Raw genomic sequence first — 17420 nt, forward strand, 5'->3', positions numbered from 1 at the left:
TACTTCAGTTATTGACAGGTTTTTTGCTTTTGTTAATTAAAAATATTGATTTACATATTTATTGAAAAAATATTTTATATAGAATAATTTTATACCGTAGAATGGCACTTGCTACAAAAGAAAAAACAAAGTACGCGGTAGTGAAATTCCTTTCGGATTTTACTTATTCCAAAATTCCAACGATATGACGGCTGAAGGCAGCAGAGAAAGAAGGAAAAAACCCAATGTTGGTGGCCACCTCGTAATTCAAATACTCCTTTATTAATGACGAATTATTCAACTCCGAATTGTGGTGCCTCTACAACGTCGAAATAATAAAATATTGTGGTAACTATTTATATATTTTTATTTCATCTATATCTATATATAATCCATAACATAAAAGAAATATAAAATGTATTTTTTTTCAAAATGTAACAAATATTTGTTTTACACAAAATACACTTTTTAGAGTTATATATAATTGTTTTTGTTTACGTTTGATTTTACATTAGTATTTATATTTGTGTATATTTTATTAAAAATATTGTGTGTGTATGTGTAAGAAAATATTTTTGACAATAACGTTTTAAAAAATTATGTTTTAGGAAAAATATTTTATGATAATGATTTGTACAATTAATATAAATATTAACCTTTTTCCATAATAGCAAGCTTAGACACTGCAAGAAAAAATGCAGCAGACAGTACATACAGTACAACGGATGATGAAAACTTGGAGCGAGAAAAAAGACAGCATGTGCCATCTGTACGATTCAACGATGACGATTCAGAAGAAGAGTCTCAGGAACAGGACACAAATTCTAATAAGAGATGTATGTAGAAATAAAGTGTGTATATAATATTTTATATTATATTATATTACATTTATTAATTATATACAAGAGTGTCGCAGACACTTTTATGATTCGATTTTTAAATAGATCCTTGTCGGTTTTTAACTTTGTTGATTTTTAATCTTATCGGTTTTTTTTATAGAGAAACAATCACATTGTGTTCCACGTAACAATTTTCACTCAAAATCATATACTATTCCTGCTCCACCTGAAGATTTTGGCTTAAACAATGAAGATTCTGATGTCGAAACAGTAGATATAAATAATGATGAAAATGAAATACATTTAGAGCAAGGTATAGGAGAGAATGGGGGAATGACGGTCATCAGGCAATGCAGGTCACCCGTTTACAGAAACATACAACAGTTATATCAAACTTTTTTGTCTCTATCCGTTTACATACATGATTATCGAGTAATTCATTATGCCGTCCCTATTAAACCAATATAAATTAATAAAAATCTGATGATTCTTGTTTTAACTCAGAAATAAATATTTTTATCGGCTCTCAATATAAAGAATATACATATAATGTTTTTCTCAGAAATAGATACACTTTATTTCTACATACGTCTCTTATTAGAAATTGCATACACTTTATTTCTACATACGTCTCTTATTAGAAATTGTATCCTGTTCCTGAGACTCTTCTTCTGAATCGTCATCGTTGAATCGTACAGATGGTACATGCTGTCTTTTTTCTCGCTCCAAGTTTTCATCATCATATGTATATTCTTGTTTTACGCCCTTTTTCATATAAGAATTTACTTGTTCCTTGTATCCGTTTTCTTTCAATGCCCGAATGTTTAGCCGTGCACCTTTCGTTTTTTGTGTGATTAGCTTTCCTCTAAATCTAAAATCGGCGATCACCGGGTTATGATCTGATCCTATGTCGGCTCCTGGATAGGCTGCTACTATTTTGATGTTGTTTTGGAAACGCTTATTTATTATTAGGTAGTCTATTTGATTTCTTACGATGTGCGTGTCCTTATCCTGGGGGGACTTCCAGGTATATAACCGTCTTGGGGGAGGTCATAATAGATATTTTTTATGACAAGGTCCTCTTCTTTGCAGAATTGGACGAGCAATTCTCCTGTCTCATTTCTGGTTTCCAAGCCAAATCCACCTGTTACTTCCTCAGTTATCTCTCTACCTACTTTGGCGTTGAAGTCATCGATAATCATGTTAATTTCGTGTGTTTTCACAGTTTTTAATATTTCTCTCAGTTGTTCGTAAAAGTTATCGATATCCTCTTTCGCTTTATCCGCTGTTGGTGCGTAAATTTGTATAATGTTTATATTTACTGGCTTGCCTTCGAGTTGGATCATCATTATTCTGTCTGAGTAAGCAACTACGTTCTTGACAAATTTCTTTACTGTATTTCTGACTAGTATGCTTACCCCGTTCTTATGTTAACCATCTGATCTTCCGGAATAGTAAAAGGTTGAACCTTTGTGGTGGCATGTTCCGCTATTGGTCCATCTTGTTTTGGTTATTCCCAGTATATCAATCTTCATTCTATTCATCTCCTTCATTGCATTTGCAAGTTTCCCCGCAATGAATAAGGAGCGCACGTTCCAAGTTGCAATTCTATATTTCGTTCCGACCATGTCAAGCCGGGAGATTTCTCGCACCCTCTGGTGATTTAACACCTGCCCGGGACTGAGGGCCATTTCTTTTGGTTTCCTTGACATGGTTAGATATGAAAGACAGCGCGACTGTCCTGGGGAAGAAAATTTTCTTGTGGTCATCGTAGGTTCCCGTTACTTTCGATGCCTCCGAGAAGATAGCATTTCCTATATCTTCGGTATAGGGTTATTCCGCTCATGTTCGGTCGTCAGAGCCTCATCAGTGATAGCAGGGTGTGCCACGAGCAGGTGAGGTTGACCTTTGAGTAGGAGAGGCTATGTGTTCGCATCTCTACCCCCTCAACACAGTATATATATATATATATATATATATGTATATCTTGGAGAGGGAAAAGGGAGGATAGGGGGAAATTATGCCAGGAAGTCTATTAGTTTTCATAGGAGGGAATCGCGAATCTCTCGCTGACACGAGAAATCCTCATCGATTTTCAGGGAAGAGGAAATCGTGAAATCTCTTGCTGATGCGAGAAATCCTTACAGGTTTTCAGAGAAGAGAAAATCGCGAACCTCTCGCTGATGCGAGAAATCCTCATCGATTTTCAGGAGGGGAAAAATCGTGAATCTCTCGCTTATATATATATATATATATATATATATATATATATATATATTCTAGTTTTTCTTTAGTCCCGATAATCCAAGAATTATTATTACTATTATTATTATTATTATTATTCGCGGTTATTCCTGTCTTGACTATTTTAACCATTTACATCCGTAGTGGACGGTAATAAACCTTGGCGATCGCGGACCGCGATACGTCACGCGCGGAATCGTCGGAATCGGCAGATTAGACGAGCAGTGGCTTGAGCTACGTCGGACTTCCCCGGGGTTGACCTTATCCAAATTCACCGGGAAGTTAGGGCTAGATTAGGGTCGTGGACCAGAGACCACGAAAATACAATTAATTTAGAAATAGTTGATAATATTGTTAAGGACATCTACCCTGGAATCCGACACTATTCTCCCATTTCCCCATCGGAGGAGTCGTCAGGTCCCTCTCCCGCTTCTCTAGAAGTCTCTTTCACCCCCCTTTCTTGAACACAGGGATTCTCCCAGATCCCCGTCTCCACCCCTCATAGATCTGTGCAATTCCCCCGTCACGAGGACTCTGAAAGAATCATAGATTCTCTCGGGATCGAGACGATTGATCTTGCGAACGAAGAGCAGGAACCCCTTTCCTCTTCGGAATCTTGTCCAGGTCCTCCTCCCTCACCCATTCCATTTTATCCTAGGAATTATGAACACATAGATTTCCATTTCATCCCCCCATACCACTCGTACGCCTTTGATTTTATCAGGGCTTGTGAGAGAAATTCTTTTCCGAAGGATGACGATGATGCGCAATTCGCACATTGGATGTACTCCACTTTCCCTCTCCTAAGCCTTCCTCTCCCCACAGGTGCCTATTGGTGCAGTGACTCCAATTTCGATGAAGAACAATTCATAAGAATTGTAAAGGGAAGTTCCCCGGGCACCCTTATCCCTATGTTCCTTCCTGGCTACGAACACCCGGTAGAATTCCCTGTGGAAATCCTTCAAGCTTTCCTTCCTCCCCCCTCCACCAGAATCACCAACATCTAATAACTTCAACGCACACAAACACACACACACATACACATAAATAAGTAGCTATTTAGTGTATCTATCTTTGTAATATCCAATCGGAACCCTAATATATTTTTAACACTAACTCTCTCTTCCACTAGTCCCGATTGAAGGCCTCCGTACTCATGTATCACCCGCGAATCACACACACACACACACACACAACACACATCCACACATGCATCCACTAGAATTAGCGTATATAATTTAAGAACACTTTTTTTATTTAACGAATAAATAAATTTATTATCTCATGAACCTTCTACTTTTAATTAATTAACCCCTCTGCTCTCTCATTCTTCTCCTCCCAATAATCGCACTAAGTCCCATCCTGAACAAAAAAGATTTAATTCTCTTGCCAAAAAGGGACCACCGAGAGAACAGCCTTTAAATAGCGTAAAGTGACACTCCCGGTCACTGACCTATTCGGGCCTTCGTACGTTTGCTCGGCTTGAACAAACGCACCGTCAAGCGTTGTTTGATGAATAAGTATTGTTTCGTCCTTCCTTCGACTCTTCCTTTAATTGGGTCTGGACGTAACACATGTTATTTATTGATAACATATATTTATAACATATATTTATAACATATACATATTATTTATTGATAACCTAAGCAAAAGGAGATATTGAGTGAATCAAATATTTAGATTATGATAGTTTTCTATTAGAAAATTATGATTTATCTTCAATTATCTTCTGAAATATTCCCATTGAATAACGAAAAAAGAACTTCATGGAAGATGGTCATGTTATGACACTTTAATTTTATTAAAAGTTTTCAGGAAATTAGAAAAAAATATTGTATAATTATTTCTATGATTATATCTATGAAATATATTTAAGAAATTATAAATATTGTTACGTCCCTGGTTTAATTGCGATCGCTCATTGAGTCTTCTTAGGAATTGAAGATCTGGTTATCAAGAGATTGTGATGATGTTGTTGTTTAACAGTTGTCATTTGGAGTCCGAAATTCGTTGTCATCGTGAGCGGGCGTACAGCCGACGATTTCGATATAATTATTATAATGTTATGCACATTTTAACTTACTTATTAAAATTCTTTTTGTGTTTCTTTTAACATTTGTTTAATAACTTCCCGGCGCGAGTGTGTGTGAGTGATTTCGTGTCCCGGTGCGTCTCGAGTTATTGCAAAGTCAGTCCCGTGGACGTAATAATATATTAAAATATATTTTTTTCTTTTCCATATATCGCAAAATTGAAAAATTGTGACACATTAAATTATGATAAATAAATATAATATTAATTATATAATCTATGGTAATATCTGTAGGAATTTTATTTGTAATGACTTTGTATTATCGTATTTGCGTTCCTGTCAGAGTTAGATTTTTTATTATTGTATTTTAATATTTATTCATATTTATATTTATATTGCATTTATTAAAACGAGACGAGGAATTGTATTTATTATCATGCTTTTGTTGTCGCGTGTGACGGTTAATCGCGTATTTTTCTTTATTTATATAGTTGTTAAGTGTGATGTCCACTGATTGGCTCATGTAATATGTACAGAAAAAGTAATTCTCTTTGAAAGATCCGGCAGAGGCAGAGTGTTGAATTATGCGAAAACGAAAAAAGTGTAAGCCACCTTTTTCGTGAATATTTTAATAAGTTAGGAGTCAGAATAAATACGAGTGACAAATAAGAATGAGTGCTCTCTCTCTCTCTCTCTCTCTCTCTCTCTCTCTCTCTCTTCTCTCTCTCTCCTCTCTCTCTCTTTTCTTGTTTAATCAAATAACTTAAACCCATATTTTTACATATCTAAATATTGTACATATTTTAGAAAAGATATCGAACCTAGACAAAACGTTTCACATATTAAAAAATACTAAGAATAACAATATAAATCATCAAGATGCATCACAGAAGCTGACATAGAACCTCATTCTTTACAAAAAGCAGACAAAATTTTTTTAAAATAAATAAGAATATAAATTTGGGAAATAATAAAGGTTTTGTTGAACACGTATAAAAAAAATAATTTATTAAATAGCGAAGAAATTTTGAAAGAAAAATGAATATAAATAAAAGCATAAAAAAAGAATCAAAGTTTAAAATTAATTCAGCCATGAAAAGAAAAAAAATATATTAATTAAGAAGTACTTCACCACCGAGTTGGATGACGTGTAGAAGTTCTGATCTGTCGCAACTTCTTCTTCTTCTTCTTCTTTTCCGTTATTGGCGCTTTATCTGTTGCAACTTGTTGGGAACTTGAAGGCTTTCCTCAACATTTTCTTCTGCCAGACTGGCGGAGTGACGGAGACAGCATCTTATGCCATTTTGTTCTGTCTTTTAGAAGACGCAATTTTGACATCTTGTTCCATTTAATTAATAAAAAGTGTCAAGTTAATATATCTTTAGTGCTGGCGAAGAAAACAATTTGTAACACTTTATACTCTATGTAATATCCTGTATTATATATATAATTAGTATTTTTTTTTAAGTATTTTTGAGAGTTATAAGGTTTTGAAGTTAACAATTTTTTGACATAAAATGTAAAATATCTTGCAAAATATTTAGTTTTTGGTAATCATACCTTAATATTTTTATGCACGAAATAATGAGACTAATTAATCAATGTAAAGAAAACACAGTTGCTTTAAAAAGGATGTATGTAATTTGCAACATATCTTTTTAAAAGCAATTATGTGTTTTCTTTACATCAATTGATTGTTCTCATTTTTCTGTGTGTAAAAGAATTAAGGTATGATTACAGAAAACTAGATATTTTGCTAAATATTATAATGAATCAATCAAAAATAAAAAAATTTGTATTTTTAGTTAAAAAACTTGGCGCGCTGCTAAGTTACAAAATTACAATGCACCTTAAAGTAACTAATTAATTTAACTACAAAATATATTTTAACTGCAATAAGTTTTAATTAGTAATATTAATATTTAATATTTAAATAGTAATAATTTAATTTTTTAATATTATTAGGATATTATTTAGCAGTGCGCCAAGTTTTTTTAACTAAAATTTTTTATTTTTTACTGGTTCATTATACGACTCTATATAGGTTTGCAACTTTAATTTACCACTGGTACAAGTTTCTACTTTCACTTGACGCATTATTTTATATTATTACTTTTGTAAGACGATTCTACATGGGTTTGTAATGGTTAATTTTTCATAGGATTCTACATGGGTTTGCAATAGGTAAATTTTTACTACTAGTGAGCCCATACTAGGCGCCTTTTTTACCTTTTAAAGGTATTAATTATTGGTGCAAGAGCTCTCTCTCCCCTCCTCTCCCTCTCCCTTCCCCCTCTCTTTCTTGACAACCCTAAGCTGCATAGTTTGCGCTGATTCTCATCTCGCTATCAACTGTTGCCATTTTTTCCCTCCTTTTTGTCTCTTTTCAGATGTTCGTGTTCGCCCCCCGGGTCTCCTTTGTCAATCGCAATCCCGGTTCGTGCCAACTGATCCGAGCCGAAATTAATCATAGGGACGATCGGCTGCACGTGTAAGCCTCACTTTGTCCCCTCTTCGCTGTTTTCTCTGCTGGCTCATGAGCATGCTTATCTTCGATCAAAATATTAAATAGCCCCCCTTGACAATTCCGTTCCGAGACCCGGAACAATAGGGAAAAAAGGAGAGGGAGAGGATGCGAGGAAAAGGTGGAGATGAACGACCACGTGTCAACCGTGGAAATATATTGCTGCAATGGCAACGTGCCAACCACCTTTAAGGTGTATCGGTAGAAAATGCGACCACTGGAGCTCACTTCTCTTCTAGGCTTATTTATTCTTAGCGATCGACGATATTTATCGTTACGTGAAGATCGCCATAAGAGATCATCGAGGAAAAGAACTGATATTATCTCTGGAAATGTGAAAGGGGGATGAAGTTCATCGATTGCGAGCTGGTAGCTTTAAGTTTTACTCCATAATTAAAAAAAATATATTAAGAAATGAATAAAGAGTTTTTAAAATGTAAATCATAATGTAATATTTTTGCACGTATTTTTATTCGCACTCTCCCATAAAGAGTCCCGTAAACAATCTCCAACTCTTATACGTAGCTCCCAATAGTTGCTGGGTCCTTATAGACGGAGAGCTAGTAACATTTTTACCTACGGTATTTTTGTAAGTTCTTCTGATAATGGGTGACTCGTTTTGACATATAGAGAAGAGATCGACGAGTCTGGCAGTTAGTTAGAGGTATGTGTAGCAATACTTTACCCCCAAACGTCATAAACGCTGTATCAAAATTATTTTTTATACTTGTCTGTCCTTTTGCTATATTGCATTTTACGGAGTTTTATGGAAATGATAATGCCAGACGCATTGTAAGGTATTAAATTGGCTAGAAAATTTTTTAGATGTTATTTAAATTGTCAGTGTTCTTTTGTAAATTATTTGTGTTATTATTTTCCTTAATAAAACACATTTAAATTAATTGTGTTATTATTTTTCTTAATAAAAAACATTTAAATTAATTGTGTTATTATTTTTCTTAATAAAGAGCAATCTCTCTTTTTCTAATATGTTTTTCGCTATATAAAATAATCGGCGTGGACCAGTAAAAGTCATGTACAAATTCAATTTTGTTTGCTAATTACTGATAAATTGCTGGAATGCATTTTAATGTTGCTAAAATGTTCCTTAACGCGTGTATTCTGATGTCTTTTTTTTTGCCCAATGAGACGTCGCAGTTTTTACAATTAACTTTATAAACTACTTCTGTCTTATTTTCGATAGACAATCTATCCTTGCCAGTTTAATTAGACAATTTAGTTTGTTAGGTATGTTATGTACAACATTAAGTCCGAAGTTTTTTTAAACTTGATCGATGTCACTTAAATATGATAAAGAGATGAAAGAAGATTTGTTAGTTTTTTAGCGTTAATCGCTCGATATTATGGTATCTGTCGCGAGCTTATTTGGACGAATAATAAGGCAGAAAATAATTGGCAAGTTTTAATTGTCTCTTATTAATGCGATATAATTTCACTTTCTCAAATTATTTTACAACAGTATAATTTCGCTCGCACGTCTGTACGCGACTATAGTCGAGAGTCGAATGCTTGAACGCAAACCGTTCTTCCTTTATTTTGCCTCAAATTTTTGACCTTTGAAAGGCTTCGAGATTTTTATATTCGTTTTATATCCTTTATGTTTTTACGTTTAATGTTTCGATATTTGTCTCCGTGCTTCTCGTCTTTTGTCTCATTCTGTCTCGTCTGTTATGTTTTGTTCTGTATATGTCTGTGTCTCGGTCCCTTTCGCGTGTATGTCTGTATTCGTATGAATGTCTTAAATCAATAATTTTTTGAATTTGCATGTGTTGATGAGATCGCCACAGTTTATTACGATCTGCGCTTAAACTATTGATGGAACAATGTTTTAAAAAATTAAGCCTTTCATGTACCCAACGATCAATGATGTTTTTGGGAAGAAATTGTTAAATAATATTTGTTTTACAATGTTAATATTGTTGCGGTGGAACTATTTATCAGATAATAAAATTGCATGATCAACGAGATTGAAAAAGGTTACTCATGAGGTCGAATCCAATGGACGCATTAATTTTTTAAACACAACGATTATTCGATCAAATGGGAAGTTTACTAATTGACATAGAAAACATATTTGTTTTAATAGGTATATTAATTTTTATTCTAATCATCCATTCAAATATAAAAAGAATACAAATTCAAGAAAACAATAAAAAAGGGAGACATTTTTACATATCCTATATTATCATAATCTTTTATCTTTGAATGATAAGTATTCAAAAAGCTACTTTAACTTTTCGCAAGTGCATTTTTTGTTACTTTCATCCTGGGAGCCTAGGACGAAAGTAACACAGTATAAAATTAAAAGCATTAGTTTTTATTTTAGAATATAAAATAAAAATACGATTATTTATTTAACATTAAATAATTTTTATTATGAAAGTCAAGAAAAAAAACAATTAATTATTATTATCTTCTTTGAAAAACATAAATGTTCTTTATTAAGCAATAAAATAATTATATTTAAAATTACAGCAGTTTTATAACTTTTTAACTTGTTATAGCCCGAAAGGCTATAATTACAAGTTAACGGATATAAAATCCGCGTGGAGACCGCTGATGCAGCAGCGGGCCGGAAACCGCGAAGACGCAAGCTAAGAGCTTCATCTTTCGAACAGCTCTTAGCTCAAAATCTAGCCGCGTATGCAAAAGCTATGCACCAATCGGGTGCCTGTCGCCAGGCACCCCTTCCAAATGAAATAACGAAAAACCGAGTTCACGTAAGAACTCGGGAGTGAACAGAGAGCGAGTTGAATTAGACCAACCTACCGAGACACATCGAGGATAACTCCCGACTCGTAATCAGACGAGTCGTTATTTAGCTAAAGTCAGAATAAATCTAGAATCGCGTCAAACGAACGAAAAAGAGAAACGAAGTTACCAGAGGTTTTTTAAATAACCATACGCCGAGTCTTGTTAAGATTATATATATACCAATATACTTATATATATATATATATATATATATATATTGAATAAAGAAGTAATACTACATTAAACAAGACTAAAATCTACGGAGAAACCCCGACAATTCAGAAGTCCACTTCCTAATCCGGCAACATCCCTTCTGTGTCTCACGCGAGGCACAACAAACTCTATAAATAAGTTTACCTGTTTATACAAAAAAGATCAAAATATCGATATCTGCTCCAAATCACAATTTTATTTAAGAATATCCTGTGGTGCAAATACTATGTTACTTTTGTCCCCGGACACATTTTTTGAAATAAAAGCATTACAATCTAAAAACGACGCAAGATTTATCGAAATTAATTACAGAAATTTATAAATACATTTTAGAAGAATGCATCAGCAAATAATTACATCGATATACCATATACACTTTAATTAGACACAGGGTAAGAAAACTAAAATAAGAAATATTTTCGTGAGTAGTGTATATACATAAATTCCGATCTTGTATGTGCAATCAGCGCGATCATTCTACAACGACTAGTTGAGAGAAAAGAGGACTGGAATATACTCATTTACTGTCCTAATACAAATTATTTAACACGTTGTGTAGGCTGGCCGAAGGCTTGTTACTTTTATAACGTTGTTACTTTTGTCCCCGGTCTCCCCTGCTATATAATATATAAACTGTTGACTATAATATCATATTGCAATAATAAAAACTTTAGCTGACTGCATATATATATATATATACATATATTATGCATTCACTATAAACATAACATAATGCGAAATTTTTTTTAGCGCAATTAGCCTTATTTTTTCATAGTTTAAGGTTTACTAAACACTACTAGTAGTAGATTTTTGTCTTCTAATTTTCTGTAAAAAGACACAAATCTAAAGAAGTATCCGGTATAACCGGACTTTCCTTTATATAACGCGAGGAAAAATTAATAAAGGAATTGTGTGTGTGTGCGTGTGCGTGTGTGCGCGCACGAGTGTGTGTGTGTGTGTGTGTGTGTCTGGCTGGCTTAGGGTTGCTTTTGTCTCTTTTAGTGCTAAAAGCATCGCTCGATCTCTAAACAGAGACAAAAGCAGTCCTAACCGATATTCCACGTGAAATGTAAATAGAATAATTCTTACAATGTTCGTCAAAAGCAACCGATTTCTTTCTTTTTTTTATTTGTCGGACAAAAGAACATTTACAAATAAGATTGCCACCTTTTTGAATTTCGTTTGAATAAAAAGAGAATAAATGATACAATTATAGGCTTTCCGCGCCCTCTACTCATATCTCGTTTGCTCCAATATCGATTCGTCGTATATTTTTTTTTCCTTTAAGAACTGTGACTGAGCTACTTGCATTTATTATATTAATAATTAAATCATATAAAATTATATTATGTTTATATATAAATACAAACATAATATATATAATAAATATAATATTAATAATAATTATTATTTGAAATTCATAAATCTCGCCAGTAAATAAAATAGTAAGAATAAGTCGCCAGTAGATAAAATAACAGACTGAGATTCAATCGACCAAACTGGCAATTTATTTATTTAATTATACTGAGTCACAACGTTTTGACCACAAGTTATTTGGTCCTTATCAAGTCTACCGTAAAATGTAGTTACAATGTTAAATTGTTAAAAATAAGACAGAAAATCGTTGTGTCATGATGCTACGTTAATTGTTTCATTTAACAGGATACACACACACACACGCGCGTATGTATGTATGCATGTTGCATGTATGCATGTATGCATGTATGCATGTAGATATGTAGGTATGTAGGTATGAAGGTATGTATGTATGCATGTATGTACGTATATATGTCGTATAATCATACGATTCTCCCTACTCCCAAATATATATTATATACACACATACATGTATGTATATACACATATTTTTTGGAGCCACAGTTTATACTCGACTATACAATCGAGTATATATAATATTATATATATAATATTGAGTATATATAAACGGCTGTTGCGTGATATCGATGCGTCGATTGAATTTCGGAATAGTGGGCGGTTCGTCAGAAGTTAGGGAAGAGTGCCGCTTGGCATTTCGAATGGCTTTTGCCTCAGGCGACATTTTTCAGCGCTCTCGCCTTGCCAATTCCGTTCTGAACGTATAACGGCCGAAACATTTTACATATTTTATATAACTAAATATTTTTTGTATTTTACATTTTATAAATCGGCGTCCGTGCCAAATGCATGATTAGCGTTTGCCAGAGATCAGACTTCTGATGAATTACTATTTATCTTATTATGAAATATTTGCTAATTTAACATTATATTGTCTCGCCGTCATGGAGGGAGATAGATTCGAAGTGATCTTCTGCTCAGATATGTTTGACAAGATTGATAAATTGACAAATGATAATGTAGATTGAAATGTACACATAATAACCGCAGTTGTTGGTATCCGTATAGTGTCTACACTATTTTTGATATCAATATTTCTGGCTTTATATTGCGCAATTATAGCAGTGCTTATATATTTGTGAGGCACAATATATATTGTATATTCACTTAATTATTAAATAATCTTTTTAATAATATATATATAATATATAATTCATTCCCCAGAAATGCGGTGTGACTTATGATACACCCTGTATATATATATATGTAAAGAAAGTGTATTTCTTCAATTAGAATCTGCCGCTCAACGCGGCCATAATCAGTAAATATCAGATGATAAGCGAAAACCGATTTTACCGTCGCGTGAGGAAGGCAGGGCCGATTCTAGCGGAGGGCAAACGCGTGCCCCGCACGTGGGCGGCCGATTTAGAGGGGCGGCCGAAAGGCCGCCCTCGGAGTCTTAATGTTTTACAAAAATTGAAAACAAAATCACAATTTGTAAAACAATAATAATGTGTAAAAATAATCAATAGAATATAGTATAAATTCCAATAAAAATATATACATTAATTATAATAAAAGCATTCTCTCTCATCAATTTGCCTCTCTCTCTCTCTAATCAATAATATATATAAAGTCTCCAGCAGAGTCTATATTACTGATTACTGGGCAAGCGATTATGTTTTGTTTAATGCAGTGATGCCGAGAATTCCCCGACAGCGGAGATGCCAAATTGTAACAGCAAACAGCAGAACAGCACGCTTGGCGTATGTGCTAATCTGCTCCACGACATACATAAAAGCGCGAGCTTCTGCTGTTTGCGTCTGCAATTTGACATTTCTATCGGGCGAGATATTATATTTATACAGTGGAAGCAAAAAGTAGTGAATAGTGAATATCGATACAACATAAAGCAAAAGTAAGTAATGATAAATTAAAAATTTTGTTTTCCAAATCAACGCAATATTTATAATTTTTATAAACATTTATAATTTTGTTATTATTAGAATGGCAGATAGAAAAACCAAGAGACAATCTGGAGCGTTTTACAAAAAGAAGCGAGCAAAAAAAGCAAACGAACAGCAGCAATTAAAAGGAGCTCTAGAAAAATTTCTTGAATCTGATCAAGAAAATTCTTCATCAGTTTTATTATTTGAAAATCCCGAAAATGTTCCAATAACAGCTGATGTTGATTTTCCTGTTCCTCAAACTGAAAACACAGTACCAGATACGGATGTCGATGGAAAAATGGATACTGACGTAGAAGCATCTTCAGAAAAGGATGAAATTCAAGATCAAGTAAAATACGAAGTTCTTGGAAATGAAGATGATTCCATATCTATGTTAGATTTAAATGACCCAGGTACTTGGCCTAATATCATACCAAACAAATGTATCGAAACATTAGTAGAAATAGGGCCTGTTCATATAGATAATAATTATAAATTTCCTGTAGATGAAAAAACTGGTAGAAAGTTTAATATTTTATATTTTAACAAAATTATGGAAAACGGAGAAAAAGTTAAAAGAAATTGGCTTGTTTATTCTATAAAATTAAACCGTGTTTTCTGTTTTCCTTGTAAGTTATTTAGCAGAGAAAACATAAAAATAATTAATGATGGATATTCTGATTGGCGGCATTGTTCTGAATATTTCAATAAACATGAAACTAGTATTCAACATATTCAATGTGTAAAGAAGTGGTGTGAATTAAAATTACGACTAGATAAAAAATGCACAATTGATAAGGTAGAAAAAAATTTATTTGACATTGAAAAGGAGCGCTGGAGAGCTATAATTAAAAGAATGATTGCAATTGTACAATTTTTAGCTGGTCAATGTCTGGCTTTTAGAGGAACAAATTCGCAAGTATACGAACGAAATAATGGTAATTTTTTAAAGGCTGTTGAGATGATTGCTAAATTCGATTCTGTTATGTTAGATCACTTAAATAATGTTAAAAAGTCAAAAGAACTTAAAACTCATATGCCACATTACTTAGGAAATCATTTCCAAAACGAAATAATACACTTATTAGCTGGAGGTATTAAAAAAGAAATAATGCGGATTGTGCAATCTTCTAAATAGTAGTAGTAGTAGTAGTAGTAAATTTTATTGGTCCCCTTGGGGTTTCAATTCCCTTACAATTTAACAATACAGCAGCCGCATATACAAAGGTGCTAATTCAAACAAAAACAAAAAAAAAACAAAAAATATAAAACGCACGCTACCATGACCTCTTCGCTATTAACCTCTTAACCTATCTTATTGCTAACTTAACCTATCTGTCCTAAGGGGTTGGACTTCCGCTTTGGGTCGCCCGTTGTCCAGGCCATCTCCCCTTGGCTTCTGCCCAACCCCATGTACACACACACACGCTTCTTGGACTTCCGTTTCCTCTTGCTTTCTTTTCTTAAACATTCTTCCCCTTTGCCCCCCTCACGTCATTCTCTCCTCCATCATCCTCTTTCCCTCCTACTCTCTCCACACTTCTCTCTCCTCTCCCCTTTCTTATCTCCCTTTCTCTCTCTATCTCTCTCATCCATCCTTCCCCTTCTCCCTTTTCTCCTAGTATCTCCCTCACTACTTCCTGCCAACTCTCTTTCCTCTCCCCCCTCACTTCACACCTCTCCCATACATGCTCCCACGATTCTACCTCCTCTCCACATATCCTACATTTCCTCTTTTCTGCTTCCTCCCAATACCTGCTTTCTAAAATCTCACTTCCTAATCCGAATCTTGCTATCCTCCTCCATCTACTCTCTCCCCAATCCTTTCTTAAGTATTCTGGCACTCCTTCTCCTCTAACCTCCTTGTACCATCTGTTAAATTCCGATCCCTTTATTCTCTCCTCCCTCTCCCTCCTCTGCTCCTCCAGATCCCTCCTTATTAACTCCCCAAACCATCCCTCCTCCATACCTCTTCTCTCCTCCACCTCCTCTATCCTCCTACCTCTTTTCCTGAAATATTCTTCCCTTTCCCTTTCCCACTCCGATCCCACTCTTCCTATTTTCGCCCTTTCTCTCATTTCCTCCCAGCATTTCCTCGCTAGCTCGCTTCCTCTTCCTTCCTCCATTCTCTTCTCGAAATTCCATGCCCTTTTTCCGGCTCTTATCCTCAGCTTCTCTCTTCTCAGTTCCTCCCTCACCATATAACCTGGCGTACCCCTCTCTACTCCTAATATCCATCTCAGGTATCTTTCTTCCATCCTTTCCATTCCCTCTCTCTCCTTCCACCCCCATATTTCCACCCCGTAGCTCATCACTGTCCACACCAATTTGTCGAAAAGCCATAATCTTCTCCCCCAATCTTTTCCAAACTTTCTCTTTCCTATTCCCCATACTTGCCCCATAATAGCCGCCGCTCTCCTCATCCTATCTTTCACTTGTCCTTCTTGTCCTCCATTCCTCTGTAGTCTATATCCCAGATACGTAAACTCCTTCACTTCCTCCATTTTCTCTCCTTTCCATCTCCACTCCCTCTTCTTCCATCTTCCTCCCTTTCTCCTAAACCTCATTATCTTCGTCTTCTTTGCGTTCAGCTCCAATCTCTTGTTGTCTAGATATTCTTCTAACCTTTCTACCATACTTCTCAGTTCCTCTTCCTCCTCTACCAACAACACCATATCATCCGCGTATGCCAATGTATAAATCCTTTTTTCTCCTATTCTTACTCCTCCTCTTTTCACCTTCCCCATTTTTTCCTCTAAGTCCGCTATTAGGATGTTGAATAGTATTGGACTCAATGGGCACCCCTGTCTTACTCCTTTCTCAATCCAAAAACTCTCTCCAACTTCTTCCCCTATCTTTATCCTGCATGTTGTCTCTCTCATCACCATCTCTACCCTTCTTCTCAATCCTTTCCTTACTCCTCTCTCCTCCATTGCCTCCATTAATTTCTCCCTATCTACCGAGTCAAATGCTGCTCTCAGATCTATATACAATGCCGTTAGCCTTCCCTCTTTTTTTTCCAGTTGTCTATTGATTAGATAATTCATCACGTATATGTTGTCTATTGTTCCCATTCCTCTCCTAAACCCCATCTGATTTTCTGGCACTATCCCTTTTTTCTCCACATCCTTCCTCAATCTTTCTGTCAGTATCATCGTGTAAACCTTATACATTGATGGCATCATGGTTACTCCCCTGTAGTCTTCCACCTCCTTTCCATCCCCTTTTTTCCTTATCGGTGTAATCACTCCCTCTATCCATCTCTTCGGCCATCCTTCTCCTCTCCATATTCTATTACAAAAATCCAGCATCCAATCCTCCACGTTCCCTCCTCCATACTTCCATACCTCATTCGGAATCTCATCTATCCCTGCCGCTTTTCCTGCTTTCAGCTTCTTTATTGCCTCTCTCATTTCCTCTCTACTTATTTCCTCCTCCTCCTCCTCCTCCTCCTCCTTTTCCTCCTCCTCTGTCCTGTTCCCCTCCTCTCTTCTTTCCTTTCTTACCTTTCTCTCCTCTGTTCCTCCTAA

The 17420-nt window shown here is 34.9% G+C and overlaps 2 protein-coding genes and 1 long non-coding RNA gene across 3 annotated transcripts; 2 read left to right on the top strand and 1 right to left on the bottom strand.

Moving 5' to 3' along the window:
• The first annotated feature begins 280 nt into the window (after positions 1 to 280).
• Positions 281 to 1324, top strand: LOC114928642 (uncharacterized). The gene is made up of 3 exons (XR_003819097.2): positions 281 to 327; positions 651 to 815; positions 979 to 1324. It is a non-coding gene; the product is annotated as an uncharacterized LOC114928642 (long non-coding RNA).
• A 12209-nt stretch (positions 1325 to 13533) lies between these two features.
• LOC146721431 (uncharacterized) lies at positions 13534 to 14891 on the top strand. The gene is made up of 4 exons (XM_085486768.1): positions 13534 to 13859; positions 13948 to 14689; positions 14772 to 14828; positions 14883 to 14891. The coding sequence occupies exons 1-4, from the start codon at positions 13666 to 13668 to the stop codon at positions 14889 to 14891; spliced, it is 1002 nt and encodes a 333-aa protein (XP_085342894.1). The 5' UTR covers positions 13534 to 13665.
• A 251-nt stretch (positions 14892 to 15142) lies between these two features.
• Positions 15143 to 16837, bottom strand: LOC146721432 (uncharacterized). The gene has a single exon (XM_085486769.1). The coding sequence runs from the start codon at positions 16830 to 16832 to the stop codon at positions 15354 to 15356; it is 1479 nt and encodes a 492-aa protein (XP_085342895.1). The 5' UTR covers positions 16833 to 16837; the 3' UTR covers positions 15143 to 15353.
• Between the last annotated feature and the right edge of the window lie 583 nt (positions 16838 to 17420).

The sequence above is a fragment of the Nylanderia fulva genome, unplaced genomic scaffold (assembly GCF_048542155.1).
Source record: "Nylanderia fulva isolate GAGA-0341 unplaced genomic scaffold, ASM4854215v1 Scaffold478, whole genome shotgun sequence".
Lineage (NCBI taxonomy): Eukaryota > Metazoa > Arthropoda > Insecta > Hymenoptera > Formicidae > Nylanderia > Nylanderia fulva.

What these genes read in the sequence shown, in the direction of transcription:
- LOC146721431 (XM_085486768.1), top strand. Translation starts at nt 13,666, where the DNA reads ATGCCAAATTGTAACAGCAAACAGCAGAACAGCACGCTTGGCGTATGT. An exon ending in CGATACAACATAAAGCAAAA is followed by an intron (nt 13,860 to 13,947) that starts GTAAGTAATGAT and finishes TGTTATTATTAG; the next exon opens with AATGGCAGATAGAAAAACCA. An exon ending in AAAAATGCACAATTGATAAG is followed by an intron (nt 14,690 to 14,771) that starts GTAGAAAAAAAT and finishes TACAATTTTTAG; the next exon opens with CTGGTCAATGTCTGGCTTTT.
- LOC146721432 (XM_085486769.1), bottom strand. Translation starts at nt 16,832, where the DNA reads ATGGAGGCAATGGAGGAGAGAGGAGTAAGGAAAGGATTGAGAAGAAGG.